Source organism: Zingiber officinale, chromosome 9A, assembly GCF_018446385.1.
Source record: "Zingiber officinale cultivar Zhangliang chromosome 9A, Zo_v1.1, whole genome shotgun sequence".
Classification (NCBI taxonomy): domain Eukaryota; kingdom Viridiplantae; phylum Streptophyta; class Magnoliopsida; order Zingiberales; family Zingiberaceae; genus Zingiber; species Zingiber officinale.
The window spans coordinates 133,996,518-134,012,115 of NC_056002.1; the positions used below are offsets into that span (position 1 = coordinate 133,996,518).

The 15,598-nt window shown below is 41.4% G+C and overlaps 2 protein-coding genes across 2 annotated transcripts; one reads left to right on the plus strand and one right to left on the minus strand.

Moving 5' to 3' along the window:
- The first annotated feature begins 803 nt into the window (after positions 1-803).
- LOC122018592 (heme-binding protein 2-like) lies at positions 804-1,788 on the plus strand. The gene is made up of 2 exons (XM_042575959.1): positions 804-1,093; positions 1,167-1,788. Exons 1-2 carry the CDS (start codon positions 858-860, stop codon positions 1,585-1,587), a joined length of 657 nt encoding a protein of 218 aa, XP_042431893.1. The 5' UTR covers positions 804-857; the 3' UTR covers positions 1,588-1,788.
- A 2,333-nt stretch (positions 1,789-4,121) lies between these two features.
- On the minus strand, positions 4,122-5,793 carry LOC122021101 (3-ketoacyl-CoA synthase 4-like). The gene has a single exon (XM_042579184.1). It carries the CDS (start codon positions 5,649-5,651, stop codon positions 4,218-4,220), a length of 1,434 nt encoding a protein of 477 aa, XP_042435118.1. The 5' UTR covers positions 5,652-5,793; the 3' UTR covers positions 4,122-4,217.
- Between the last annotated feature and the right edge of the window lie 9,805 nt (positions 5,794-15,598).

The following is a 15,598-nucleotide window of genomic DNA, read 5'->3' on the forward strand; positions in this document are numbered from 1 at the left end:
TAGTTCTATCGGTAATTATCGAAACATAGTTTCGATAGATCACCGACGGGGATACCAATGGAAAATGTTATTCCGTCGGTAATTTACAGATAGAGCAGCCTTTTCCGTCGGTATTTACCGACAAAACCGCTTGTTTCGTCGGTATTTACCGATGGAACCGTTTGTTCCATCGGTAAATACCGACGGAAAAGGATGTTCCATCGGTATTATTGCAATTTTCCGACGGAAGGATGTTCCATCGGTATTATTGCAATTTCCCGACGGAACGTTTAAGTTCCGTCGGGAGTTTCCTATTATGTACCGACGGAGGTGTAATGTTTAAGTTCCATGTGGTGAGGTGTAATGTTGAAACAATACCGACGGATCTTAATTTCCGTCGGTATAATTACCGACAGAAACTAAATTTCCGTCGGTATAAAATACCAACAGGTTTAGATTTTCGGTCGGGAATGTTGGCCGGCGGATATTCTACCGACTAAAATTATTCCATCGGAAATTCGTCGGTATTGCCATCTAGCGATGGAAGACCGACGGATATTTCCATCGATGAGCCTTTTTTTTTTTAGTGGATATAGAGAGAAATAAATACAAATATATAGGTATTAGGTATGATGGGATAAATTTTAAATCATCAATTTATGAAAATCAACCCCTTATTATTATTATGTATCATACGTCCCCGGGATCAAATTCTCCTTTCAATATTTTTTTTCCTCTCCACACAATCGTCATCCCCTTCCATGCAAATCTGGATCAAAAGAAATTCGCAACGTGGAGAAGAAACAAGCCACAAAATCACCATTAAGAAAAGCACCAATTGATCTCCACTCGACTCTGCAACCTCCCCCCTTCTTCTCATGGCTACACGCTTCAACCTTCCACCTCTCTTCCTCGCCCTCCTCCTCCTCCTCCTCTCCGCCGCCGCTGCAGGCACTGCTCCTCCGACTTGCAGCCGCATCGAGTGCCCCAGCTACGACGTGGTCGACCAAGGGAACGGGTTCGAGATTCGTCGGTACATCTCCCCGCTCTGGATCTCCACTTCCTCCATCGACGACATCTCCCTCGTCAACGCCACCAGACAGGGATTTCTCCTGTGTGTCCTCTAGCTCTCACACATGCATCTTCATTCTTCCCCGACCATCCGCTGACATTGTTCCCCTGTTCAGATTGTTCGATTACATCCAGGGGAAGAACGAGTACGGGGAGACGATCGAGATGACTGCTCCGGTGATCACCCAAGTCTCTCCCAGCGACGGCCCCTTCTGCGCCTCCTCCTTCGTCGTGAGCTTCTACGTGCCGAAGCAGAACCAGGGGAAGCCGCCTCCGGCCGACGGGCTCAGCGTCCAAAAATGGGGCGTCAGTTACGCGGCGGTGCGGCAGTTCGCCGGCTTCGTGTCGGACTACGGCGTGGCAGAGGAAGCGGCGGCGCTGTACTCCAGTCTCGAGGGCTCCGCCTGGTTCGACGCGGTGGAGAAGCAGGATCCGACCTCGGTTTACACTGTGGCTCAGTACAACTCGCCGTTTGAGTTCACGGATCGAGTGAACGAGATCTGGTTGATTCTGAGCGTGGAGGGGAACAGCTTGTAGATTCAGATTCGCCATCTTCTTGAGCTCGAGCAGCAACTCTCTACCGTTAACTAACTTACCGGAAATAACGTCAATAAATAACGGTATGTATGTCAGTGTTTAATCCGTCCATGAAACAGAAAATAAAATCTTTATTGGATATGTAATGAAGAGAACTCCTTCACAATAGTCGATCCCTAACTAGTTCTTGAATTTCCTTCCTCTTGAATTACTCCCAAGTGTTTAGTGAGCGAATACCCTTACTCTTGCTGTTGAACTTGCGATGCTACCACATCAGCATAGTATTTTGTAAGTAGATGGATGTACCATTGATCCTTGAAGAATCATCCTGGATGCCCTTCTAGTCGAAAGACCTCTCAAGGTTGTACAAGAAACTATCAACTTCCTCGGCATCATGAGCACCCTTGTAGATATATAGCTATTGTTGGAATTGGGATAGAGTTGAGATTGTTAGCACTAGTGGAATTGGGATATATCTGCCTTATGCGCGTTGCTCCTCTAGTGCCTGAGATTGATTTCCCAAGACCTTAGTGTTTGATGACATTATTTTCTAAGCACAATACATAAATGTTGAATGGTAAAAACTTGACTCTGATTTCAACTGTCATGAACTTGATTTCAACACCACTCACCCATGCAACAGTAGTAGACAGCTTATCCTTGCAAAGTTGCTAAGCTAGTGTAATTCATTATGGACCAACACAAGAGAAGGTAAGAGAGATGGAGAGGGCTTTGGATATTATCCAAGATGTTCTTGGGAATGATTTATAAATGAAAGAGAGAGGTATTTATTTGAGTAAAAATTAAAAGGACGTCTCATTTATGTTTTAATCATCAAAGGGGCGCTTATCCCACCAGTCGTCTAAAATAACAGAGTTGCCTCAATATCTCTTTCATGTATGCATTAAATACAGTGTTAAACTGATTTAGCATATTTAACAATATTCATACTATAACAATTATTGTAATAGTAACAAAACAGTAGTACTATAATAAGGATTTATCTTATTCATACAATTGTCTAATAAGACTGGATAATAGAAGATAACATGGAATGGTGTATTACAGGACAATTCAATAATTATATCTGAGTTGTTGGTGGAATAGGACTCCCTTTTGATTAAAGAAGAGACTTGAAAAAAAAAAAAAAACGAGATGCCCTGTTTTTTGAAATTTTTACCTTATTTATTAAGTCCTCGTAGGTTAACACAATTGTTATATGATGGATGTTTACACTAATAGTGTTGGGATTTCATCGAAATTTTATATTGAAAAGATTTGGTAAATATTATGAGTTTAAAAAGATATAAGATATCTTTATTGACATGAAACCTTTTTAAAAAAATCTAAGAGCAAAGTCATAAGAGTCTAAAACTAAAGTGGGCAATATCATGTCATTGTGGAGATATGTGAACATCCTTTTGATTACAATAAATGATATTAGAGTCATGGTTCAGACGAGATGTCATATGGGGCGATCTTGAACGAAGTTACGGGTGGGTCCGGAGCCGGTCATGATGACTAGATGCTTACGAGGAGGCCCCGGAATAGGTTAAGGCAGATGTTCACGGGGAGACTTAGAGCAGGTTAAAATGACTAGATACTCGTGGGAATGTCCGGAGTAGGTCAGGATGACCAGATACTCGTGGAGAGTCCCCGGAGTAGGTTAGGGTGGCCAAATGTTCATGGAAAGGCCCGGAATATATCAGCGTGACCGGATACAGATGCTTGCAAGGAGGTTGGAATAAGTCAGGGTGACCAGATGCTCACGGAAGTCTCGAAGTAGGTCAAGAGTGATCGGATGCTCACGAAAAGGCCCGGACCATAAGAGTAATTGTGGTCCTTCGTTTGAGGGGAGGATTGTTGGAATTCAACCAAAGTCTCACATTAGAAAGATTTTGTAAAAATTATGGGTTTAAATGGATGTAGGATATCTCTATTGTCATCAGACCTTTTGGAGAGAGCTCAAGAGCAAAGTCACGAGAACCGAGACCCAAAGTGAATAATATTATTTTATTATAAAGATATATAAACATCCTTTTAGTCACAACAAATAGATCTTAAAACAATTCCCCTATAATATCTTAAAACAATTCCTTATAATAAGCTCCTTCTTTAGAAGAACCAATTTAAATTTAAGGCATGTTTACTAATTTCTCTACCTAAAATATATAATTTAGAATAAAAAAATTACTTTATTAAATCTAGATATTCATTATTCACTGCATCACATATCAACTTCCTTATTTTTTCTCTCTCCTCTATAATATTTAGGGAATGAAATTCATTCTCTAAATTTAGAAAAATACTATTAATTTAAAAAATAGATAGAGTAATTAATGTAAATTTTTTTTTAACTATTCTATTTAAAATTTAAATTAAAATTTTAAATATAATTTTTAAATAGTGCTTATTTATAAATTAAATCTCGTCATAATTATACGAATTAATACGTTTAAGATTTAAAATTTAAGATTTATAATGGTGACATCGAAGTCAAGATTGATAGAAACCCAAAAAAGTCAACACAACGCCAAACGTTGACTACACTGCCCTTCTTCCTCTGTTTTTTGTTTATTTAATTTAACAGAATCTGACTGTTTAAAATTGCACTAGCAGCGGTTCAGGGATCACCAAGCCTTCAAGGGGTAGCGGTGGATGCAATCCTTCCACGGGTTGTCACCGGCGGCGTCCATGGCGGAGTCCCTGAGCGCCCTCCACACCAGGCTGCACACCTTGAATCCCGTCCCGAACGCCAGCATCCACACCCTGTCGCCTCTCTTTACCCGCCCTTTCGCGTCCAAGTAGGCCAGCTCGTACAGCACCAGGCTGCTCGACGTGTTGCCGAACCGGTGGAGAGTCATCCGCGCCGCCTCCGTCACCTCCTCCTCCAGCCGCATCAGCCGCCCCACCGCCTCGATCACCGCCTTCCCTCCCGTGTGCACGCACATGTGCTCGAACGCCCTCCGGAAGTCCGGCACCGCTGCCACGTCGTCCGCCTGTTTATCCGGATCCGCCGCCGCCGCCTGCTGCCTCCAATTGGCCGTCGTCAGCGTCTGATACGTGTACAGCAGCAGCTGCGACCAGGGCAGCACCTTGGGCGCCAGCGAGCGGATGTGGGCCCGCAGCCCCGCGCCGGCGACTCGGATGAGGTCCTTCCTCAGCGCGACGCCGGTGGTCCCCGCCTCGTCCTCCTGCTGGAAGGCGGCGCGGTAGGACGCGTCGTCCGCGCCGTGGTGAGTGCGGAGGGAGCGGACGAGCTCCATCCGCGCGGCGCCGCGCTGGGCCGGGTCGTTGGTCAGCAGCACGGCGGCGCCGCCCACCCGGAAGATGCAGTTGGTGACCAGCATCGACCGGTCGTCGCCGAAGTACCAGTTGGGGCCGATGCTCTCGGTGACCACCACGAGCGCGTAGCGGACCCGCCGGCGGGAGCCGCGGAGTACCCTGGCGGCGAGGTCAACGGCCGACACGCCGGAGCTGCACCCCATGCCGCTGAGGTTGTAGGCGGCGGTCGACTCCGGAAGCCCGTATCGACGGAGCAGCACCGCCGCCAGCGAAGGGCTGGGCGCGAACATCCCGCACGCGACCACCAGCAGATCGACGGCCGAGACCGGGACGCCGGTCTTGGCGAGCAGCTGGTCGACGGCGAGGGTCATGCCCTCCTCCGCCTCCTCCCGAGCCGCCACCAAACCAGCCTCCGTCTCTCCCCGGAAGATGAAGGCCGGCACGTAGGTCTCGCCGCCGAGGCCGGACTTGCGGTAGATGCTGCTCATGAAATCCTCACTGGCGCCGCTGTACCGACCAGTTCGCCGGACGAAGTACTCGCACACCTCGAGGCCGCACTTGCGGTCGACGTCGGGGAGGAAGCAGGCGTAGTCGAGCAGTAAAACGGCACGAGGCCGCGTAGAGAGGTACCCTAAAAGGGCCACCAAGCCGCACCACAGGAAGGCGAAGAGGACGAACCTCGAGTCGTAGTTCTGCATGAGAAGGTCAGAATTAATGCAGTAAAGTAGTAGGGCAGATAGAAGAAGGAGAAGGAGGAGAGTAGGGATTCCTCTGCACATGCTGTCTTACTCTCCTTCTTCTTCCTTTAACTTGTAGCTCTAGTGCAAATTGGTGTATATATATACACACTGAACACTTATAGCCGACTATAAGTGTTTAGAGGTTGAAAGAATTTTTTTTACTAAAAATTTGTGTTAATGAGATAGGATGAGTTTTGATAACAAATAAAAAAGTTCTTTTGAATTTTAAGACACATATATATGGGTATATATCTAGAGAGAGAAAGAGAGGGGTAGCTAGGCATGATTAATGAAGGAAGTGAAGAGATGGGAGGGGATAGAGATAAGAATGAGAGTGGAGTTAAATAAATGGCAGCATTGGGAAGGATGGTTAAGGGAGATGGTTGAGGATGAGAGAAGAGTTAAATGGCAGCGTTGGGATTGTGGACGAGGTAGGTTGTGGAGGAACGGAATGGAAGGAGGAATTAAAGGGCGCCTTCTTTTATTCGGCCTCCAACTTATCTTTGTCTGCCGTTGGATTTGACTATTTGTTTTTCACACTTAAATGTGGGCTTGACGTAGGTTTAGTATAGGAGGAAGAAGTGTGGTTAAACGATCCGGGTCTGATTAGCTCAGGGTGTTACCCTGTATATCTTTTTCGTGAGCAATTAGGAAGAAGATAGGCAAGAGGCATGGAAAGTGTTAAGTAGTGTTGCGGTTTAGGAACATCCTTGAAAGAATTCATGCCTTGTGAAGTTCACAGCTTGGGAAGTGTTGCGGCTTGAAAACATCCCCTCAAGAACATCCGAGAACATATCTAGAAAAGATGGTTAGATTTTAAGATTGTAAATAAAAGTCTTACATTAAAAATACACAGAAAATATCATAGATTTATAAGGGAAAGATTTCTCTATTAGTATGAGGTCTTTTGGATAAAGTCTAAAAGTAAAATCATGAGGGCTTAGACATAAAGTGGACAATATCCTGTCATTGTAGATATATTAAATTTCTTTTGGTCCTAACAATTAATATCAAAGTCCGGACTGGTAGAAGGTCTAACCGTCGATTGTTCACAAAAATTATAGTCTAATTGAGTCATGCGACTAGAATATTGACCTCGAACAAAGGAAGTGGGGCTCCTGTGTCCGAATTAAGAGAACTAGACACCAGACAGGAAGTCCTAGTTGCAGCTAGAAAAGGAAGTCCTAATAGGTCGGGTGGACTAGGGCTGCAAACGAATCGAGCCGGCTCGCGAGCTTTTCGAGCCGGCTCGAAAAATATTCGATTCGTATTCGAATTTATCGAATTCGAGCCGAACTCGAACATGTTCGAACTTTTTTTCGAGTCGAACTCGAACCCAAATTATATTGTTCGAGCCGCTCGCGAGCCGCTCACGAGCCTTAATATTTATTAATACAAGTTAAATATATATTAAATAAATAAATTTCAAGCCTTTCGAACTTATTTTCGAGTAATAATTCGAATAGTTCGCGAACATGTTCGAATATTTCGAGCCGAACTCGAACTCGAATCCTAATTCGAACCGAACTCGAACCAAACATTTTAATTTTTTCGAGCTTCGAATCGAGCTCGAACTCGAATATACCTATTTCGAGCCGAATTCGAGCCTTAAGTTTTTCAACATATTCGGCTCGATTCGATTCGTTTACACCCCTAGGGTGGACCGAGGGGCAGGAAGATCTGGTGGGTCGAGGATCGGACGTGAGAATCCTGTGATCCTTTTTTTAAGGGGTAGGGATTGTTGAATTGTAAGATTGTAAACAAAATCTTATAGTGAAAATATACAGAAAAAAATCATAGATTTATAAGAGAAAGATATCTCTATTTGTATGAGACCTTTTGGGTAGAACCCAAGAATAAAATCATGAGAATTTAGGTTAAAGTGAATAATATCATATCATTATGGAGATATCTAAATTTGTTTGAGTCCTAATAAAAACATGACAACTAACTTGCTCAAGTGAAGAAGTCACAATCTACATGCTCAGGTGTCGCATCGGGAAAAACACTCGAGTCCCTCTTTTCATAACTGACTGAGTATGAAAGAATATCCTCACTCATGGACATCCTTAGCATTTGGGGTACGAGAACATCTCCGTGCTAGAATATCTCTCCCAAACTCGATCCCTCCGCTTATTTAATTTAACCATACCCTAACCATAAGTCTAATAGCAGACCAGAAGTCTAATAGCAGACAGTGGCATAGGCATGAGCATAACAAGAAGTAGGTGAATGATGTCAGCAGACTAGCTGCACATGGTGTCACGTACGATGACGAAAGGTCAACCATGGAGCCTCGACGGATGATGTTAATAGATTGGGTGCACCTGACAGTACACACAACGACGAGAGATATGTTGAAAATTAAATTTGATTTTAGATGTTGATAAATTTTATGAAGATAGAATGGTGAGGTGGTAAATTTTGACTAGAAATAAGATAGAGATAGAATTTGATGAATTGATAATAGTTCGTGGAGATAGAATTTAAAAAAAAAATGAAAAATGTTATGATTATCTCATATTAGTGCTTATCCAATAAGCCTATAAATATGTACTTCTTTTCACTGAATGAAATAAGTTGAGTTTTCTATTTTCTTCTACTCCTCTTCCACATAGAGTTATTTCTCTTCTTCCACATTTTTTCTTCTATAATTCTTTTTTCTTCTCCCATAATTTCTGTTTCCAACAAAGTGGTATCAGAGCTATGGCTAATGGAGGTATGGTTCCCTTCCAAGTTCCAGTACTCAAAGCGAGTAATTATGACAATTGGAGTATCAAGATGAAGGCGCTTCTTGGAGCTCATGATGTTTGGGAAGTTATAGAAAAAGGCTACGTTGAGCCTCGTGATGACTCGACGTTATCTCCAACTGAAAAAGACAGTCTGAGAGATTTAAGAAAGAGAGACAAGAAGGCTCTCTTCCTCATTTATCAAGCTTTAGATGAGGATGATTTTGAGAAGATTTCAAGTGCTACTTCAGCCAAACAAGCATGGGAAAAGCTCCAAGTCTCATATCAAGGAGAAGAAAAAGTAAAAAAGGTACGACTTCAGACATTAAGAAGTCAATTTGATGCTCTTCGTATGAAAGAAGGTGAGTTAGTATCAGATTATTTTTCTAGAGTCTCTACCATTTCCAATCAACTAAAGAGAAATGGTGAGAAACTAGAAGAAGTAACTATCATTGAGAAAATTCTTCGATCATTGGATTCAAAATTTGATAGCATTACAACCATCATCGAAGAGACCAAGGATCTACAAGTCATGACGATTGAGCAACTGCTGGGTACATTACAAGCCCATGAAGAAAAGAAGAAGATAAATGAAGAAATTACTCAACAACTCCTAAAGACGACTCTTCAACCGACAAAGAAAGATGAAAGCTCCAATAATAATAGAAGTCAACGGGGAAGAGGTCGTGGATATGGACGAGGCCGTTCTAATGAGCAAGGATGGGTCTCCAACAACAACAATGAAAGAGGAGAACATTCAACAAGAGGACGTGGAAGAGGGTATACAAACTCGAGGTATGATAAATCTCAAGTTAAGTGCTACAATTGTGACAAATTTAGACATTATGCAAAAGAATGTAGATCGCCCAAGAATAAAGTATATGAAAGAGTAAATTATATGGAAGAAAGGAAAGAAGAAGATGACACCCTATTGCTAGCGTATAAAGATAATGAAAGAGAAGAAGATACAATTTGGTATCTCGACACTGGTGCAAGCAATCATATGTGCGGGAAAAGAAACATGTTCGTAGAGCTTGATGAATCAGTTGGTGGTAATGTATCCTTCGGAGATGAATCAAAGATTGAGGTAAAAGGCAAAGGTAACATTCTCATCCGTTTGAAGAATGGAAAACATGAATTTATCTCAAATGTTTTCTTTGTACCAAATATGAAGAGCAACATCCTAAGCTTAGGACAACTTTTGGCAAAAGGGTATGATATTCATCTAAAAGATGGTATGCTCATCTTGAAAGATCATATTGGTTGCTTAATTGCTAAGGTGCCTATGTCAAAAAATAGAATGTTCTTACTTAATATTCAAAATAATGTCGTCAACTGTCTCAAAGCTTGTTACAAAGACATCACTTGGCTATGACATCTTCGATTTGGACATCTGAATTTCGGAGGACTAGAACTGCTTTCAAAGAAGGAGATGGTGAGAGGACTACCTTACATCAAACATCCTGATCAAGTATGTGAAGCATGTCTACGTGGGAAGCAATTTAGAAGAGGTTTTCCAAAGGAGTCAAGTTCAAGAGCTCAAAAGCCTCTTGAACTTATACATACAGATGTTTGCGGTCCGATAAAGCTAAGTTCACTTGGTAAGAGTAATTATTTCATTCTTTTCATAGATGATTTTTCTCGGAAAACTTGGGTATACTTCTTGAAGCAAAAATCGGAGGTCTTCGGTATATTCAAGAAATTTAAAGCTGCCATAGAAAAGGAGAGTGGTCTCGAGGTCAAAGCTATGCGTTCCGATCGAGGAGGAGAATTTACTTCAAATGAGTTTCAAGAATTTTGTGAAGCCAACGGAATACGATGACCCTTGACAGTTCCAAAATCCCCTCAACAAAATGGAGTGGCAGAAAGAAAGAATCGAACCATCCTTGACATGGCAAGGAGCATTCTCAAAAGCAAGAGGCTACCAAAGGAACTTTGGGCAGAAGCGGTTGCATGTGCAGTATGCTTATCCAACTGATCACCAACTAGGAGTGTATGGGGCAAGACACCACAAGAAGCGTGGAGCGGAAGGAAACCTGGAATTTCTCATCTAAGAGTTTTTGGGAGTATAGCACACATTCATGTGTCTGATGAATCAAGAAGTAAACTGGATGATAAAAGTAAGAAATTTATTTTTATTGGCTATGATATTAACTCAAAAGGGTATAAGTTATACAATCCAGATACTAGGAAGACAATCATCAGCCGAGATGTCATATTTAATGAAGAAGAAGAATGGAATTGGGAATCTCAAAATAATGATTACAACTTCTTCCCATACTTTGAAGAAGAAAATGTGGAACAACCAAGGTTAGAGCAAACAAGAGAGGAGCCTACTACTCCACTAGTAACACCAACATCAAGTACTCAAGAGAATTTATCTGCATCAACTTCAAGTGAAAGAGTACCACGCTTTAGAAGCTTACGGGAAATTTATGAGGTAACTGAAAATCAAGATAATCTTACTCTATTTTGTCTCTTTGCGGATTGCGAGCCTATAGATTTCCAAGAAGTCATTAAAAGCAAAAGGTGGAAAGATGCAATGGATGAAGAAATCAAGGCGATAGAGAAGAATGACACATGGGAGTTAACGGCACTTCCTAAAGGGCATAAGGCGATTGGTGTGAAGTGGGTGTACAAAATAAAGAAGAATGCCAAAGGAGAAGTTGAAAGATATAAAGTAAGATTGGTGGCAAAAGGCTACAGTCAAAGATTTGGCATTGATTATGATGAGGTATTTGCTCCCGTTGCTCGATTAGAAACTATCAGACTAATCATTGCTTTAGCAGCTCAAAATAAGTGGAAAATACATCAAATGGATGTAAAATCTGCTTTTTTAAATGGAGTTCTTGAAGAAGAAGTCTATATTCAACAACCATCAGGTTATGAAGTTAAAGGACAAGTAGACAGAGTTCTAAAATTGAAGAAGGCTCTCTACGGGCTAAAGCAAGCACCAAGGGCATGGAATAGCCGAATAGACAAGCACCTGCAAGAGAAAAGCTTCATCAAATGTCCTTATGAACATGCATTATACATTCAGAGTAAGGATAAAGATGTTTTAATTGTATGCCTATATGTCGATGACTTGATCTTCACAGGAAGCAATCCAAGTATGTTTGGAGAATTTAAAGAAGTGATGACTAAAGAGTTTGAAATGACTGATATTGGGCTCATGGCATACTATCTGGGCATTGAAGTGAACCAAAGGGAAGATGGAAGCTTCATCTCACAAGCAGGTTATGCAAGAGAGATATTAAAGAAGTTCAGGATGGATAACAGTAAGTCTATAAATACCCCAGTAGAATGTGGAGTCAAGCTATCAAAGCATGATGAAGAAGAAAAAGTTGATCCAACATTTTTTTAAGAGTTTGGTTGGAAGTTTATGATACTTGACGTGCACAAGGCCTGATATTCTTTATGCTGTTGGACTTGTTAGTCGCTACATGGAAGATCCAACTATTACCCACCTTAAGATCGCTAAGAGAATTTTGCGCTATATCAAAGGTACGATAGATTTTGGATTACTTTATTCAACATCTAACCACTTCAAACTTGAAGGATATAGTGACAGTGATTAGGGTGGAGATATAGATGATAGAAAGAGCACTACAGGATTTGTGTTCTTTATGGGAGATACAGCTTTCACTTAGATGTCGAAAAAACAGCCTATTTTCACACTTTCTACTTGTGAAGCAGAGTATGTGGCTGCGACTTCATGTGTTTGTCATGATGTTTGGCTCAGAAATTTATTGAATGAGTTAAGTTTACCACAAGAAGAGGCAACCAAGATATGAGTTGATAACAAGTCTACAATAGCACTAGCAAAAAATCCAGTCTTCCATGATAGAAGCAAGCATATCGATACGCGCTTTCACTATATCAGAGAATGTATTACAAGAAAAAATGTGCAAGTGGAATATATAAAGTCTCAAGATCAAGTTGCTGATATTTTTACCAAGCCACTCAAATTTGAAGACTTCATCAAGATGCGATATTTGCTTGGAGTTACAAAATCAAGTTTAAGAGGGGGTATTGAAAATTAAACTTGATTTTAGATGTTGATAAATTTTATGGAGATAGAATGGTGAGGTGGCAAGTTTTGACTAGAGATAGGATAGAGATAGAATTTGATGAATTGATAATAGTTCGTGGAGATAGAATTTAAAAAAAAATGAAAAATGTTATGATTATCTCATATTAGTGCTTATCCAATAAGCCTATAAATATGTACTTCTTTTCACTGAATGAAATAAGTTGAGTTTTCTATTTTCTTCTACTCCTCTTCCACATAGAGTTATTTCTCTTCTTCCATATTTTTTCTTCTATAATTCTTTTTTCTTCTCCCATAATTTCTGTTTCCAACAAGGTCAACATTGCAACCTCACCTATTTGTCAGACCTTTGCCCAACCTCATGTCTATCAGCTGGCATATGGGTCAGCCCACATGGAGGATATCAACTATTGTTTTTCTTCTCCCTTTTGCTAAAACCTTTCTCCCGAAGAAGGCATCAACTTTTCTTCTTTCAAACCCTCTTCCTTTGCAAAGGCAATATTTTCCTTTTCAGCTCCTTGATGACTTTGCCTTTTAACTTCGTACTAACTTAACCATCGAAGAGATCACACCGGTTACGTCAACCCCTAATAAGAGGTTAACACGTGCAAGTGCCAGACCTCTGTGGGTGTAGGAGTACAAGAGTTATACTAGAAATGAACCCGTGAGAGATGGAGGGGTCGAACTATAAGTGGGATATTGACAAAGGGGGAGATAGCAGACCTGTGTGAGTGTGAAGGATTATAGGCTCTACTAGATTCTTATATGCAGGAGACCCTCTCGGTACTCGGGATCAGACGCTCTGTCGGATTCAGACCGAAGTGAGAGTTGCGATTGGGCGGCAAGGGATAGCAAGGGTGACCCGTATTATTTTTGGCATTGACCCATTCAAATGAAACCAGCTCGGGTGAAGACTAACTCGGGTGAAGGACCCACTTGGGTACAAGAGAATGAGAGTTGTGGGCTTGCATGTTTCAAAGCATATCGCTAGAGTGGACAAGAGCTCTACCAAATTTGAACCCGAAGGAAGTGATGTGGTCAAGCTAGGAGCTAGGAGCTAGGAGGGAGATTTGGTTCACATCACATGTCTTGTCTTGTCTTGTCTCACTTGTAGGCAACGATACATCCAACCCTAAGATTACAATCATACGTCCTCAGGGCGTAGCACAGATGGGAAGTGCATGGTTTTGTGGCTGAAAGGTCCAGAGGTCGATCCCCGGGGTGTCACTGTCTGGGGTTAACGTCTCCGCCATGCACTTTCCACCTGTGTACCTGCATTTACCTCCCTCCATATCCGTGGGATCGGCTCTAAGGGGGCCGCTGATGTGACGATTCCACATTTTTTTCTAAGATTACAATCATACAATCTAGATACAAGGTTTACATTTGGATCGTTTTCTGTTGAAATGTTTACGTGCTTTGAATTAAGCTATATCAAGCTCTTCATCAATGTGAGCTACTCGCACTTGAGCCATTGGATTATCTGCAAAATCTAGGCTACCAACCCTTGAGGCCTCGAGTTCCTCCTTGCTTCAGAGTCTTCAATCTCCTTCTTGATTTAGACTATTTACCTACGAGACCTTTAAGCTATTACTTGATATGAGAAACTATCAATGAGTCTTGCAATCGTCTCCTACATCAAGCTATATGCCTTTGATATAACAACATCAAATATATATGATATCCCCTAATAATTTGTGATTAAAGAGTCAAAATAACCAAAGATGCCGGGATGTGTGGGATGGACTGACTCAAGTTTGATTGGGTCAGGCCTGAAAGGAAAATTTTGAAGGAGGAAATTAGGTTAGTACTCAAGCCTCAGGGTAGGAGAGCTCGAGAGTATGAGACGTTCGATACTTGATCCTCGGATGCATGAGAACTCGGGAACTTGAGATGTTCGACACTCGGTCTCGGGTGTTATGAGGCGCGTGTTGCTTAGTGCTTATGATTCGATCTTGGGGAAGTTCTAGGAATCTTGTGGATGAGGGGTGTAACCTGAAGGTGAATATTTTTTGGAAGGAGTGACGAGCAATTACGACTATCAATTTTGATTAGCATTAGTCATTATGAAAGAAGGTGATCGTGGGAGTCGTTACCAAATTGACAACTAGTAATGATGGTTGGCAACCATTGCAAAAGGGAAATCATAATATCACAATGAGCATTATTACTCGATGAAGGCTACAAAAGGAAATAGATAATCGAAGGAAGGTTCCAGTTTTTCTCGCTAACATTCTTTTCCTTCTATAACATCTTTATTTTCTCTTCCAAAGTCTCATTAAGTATCGAAGGTGTCACATTGAGATAATACTGGTGTCATTTGATTATGTGTTAACCTTGGGCTCGATATTTGATGGTCTCTTTTCCTACTCGCTCACCTCCTCTCTAGAAAACTGGATCGGTCTACTTCATAAGTGAAATCCAATGTCCTAAGATATAACATAAGTTAGGGCTTGGGTTAGCTCACCAGCACAGTCCTCCAATGCTTAAATCAGTCATCGATCAAAAAAGGAAGAAGACGACTACATAAGAAGATGAAGAAAAAAAAGCTAATGGAAAGGAGTCGTCTTCACCTGCGAGAATAAGATAACCCATCTTTTTTAAAACTTACCATCTGTGGTGTTTATTTAGTTATTAGAAAAAATGTCGTGCGTGCCTTGACTTTTTCCTACGAGTCGGTGACAGTCCGTTACACCCTCCTCCATTCATTAATTGTCACATATTAGGAGGAAGGAATTAAGGAAACCAATTCTGATATCCACTATTTGTCTATCCATTCATCGATCGCTACATAGTCTTAACTAGAAACTTCAAAGATTTTGATATTCTGCTCAGTGGAACTTGGTTATATTGCTCGATGGAATTTGGTGAAATTGCTCGGCAGACCTTCGAGGTATTGCTCGACAGAACTTGGTGACATTTCTTGATAAAATTTGATGATATTGCTTGGGGAAGTAGATTGATTTCCAAGGCATCATAACTTTATTTTATTATGGCTTTATTGTAGCAATGTGATACTATAGCATACGAGAAATCCAGGTGATCGGGAAAACAAGTTGATTTCCTTAGCACTATAATTTTTTTTGTAGCAATGTGATACTAAAGCAGCATGGCACTGTAGCAATTGAGAATATGATTGCTCGGAAGAACAAGTTAATTTCCTCAACACAACAGTCACCGTAAACAACATGGCACTGTAGCAATGT

Excerpts from the sequence above, each read along its gene's own strand:
- LOC122018592 (XM_042575959.1), top strand. The coding sequence starts at position 858 with ATGGCTACACGCTTCAACCTTCCACCTCTCTTCCTCGCCCTCCTCCTC. Across the intron at positions 1,094-1,166 it reads ACCAGACAGGGATTTCTCCT|ATTGTTCGATTACATCCAGG; the intron begins GTGTGTCCTCTA and ends TCCCCTGTTCAG.
- LOC122021101 (XM_042579184.1), bottom strand. The coding sequence starts at position 5,651 with ATGTGCAGAGGAATCCCTACTCTCCTCCTTCTCCTTCTTCTATCTGCC.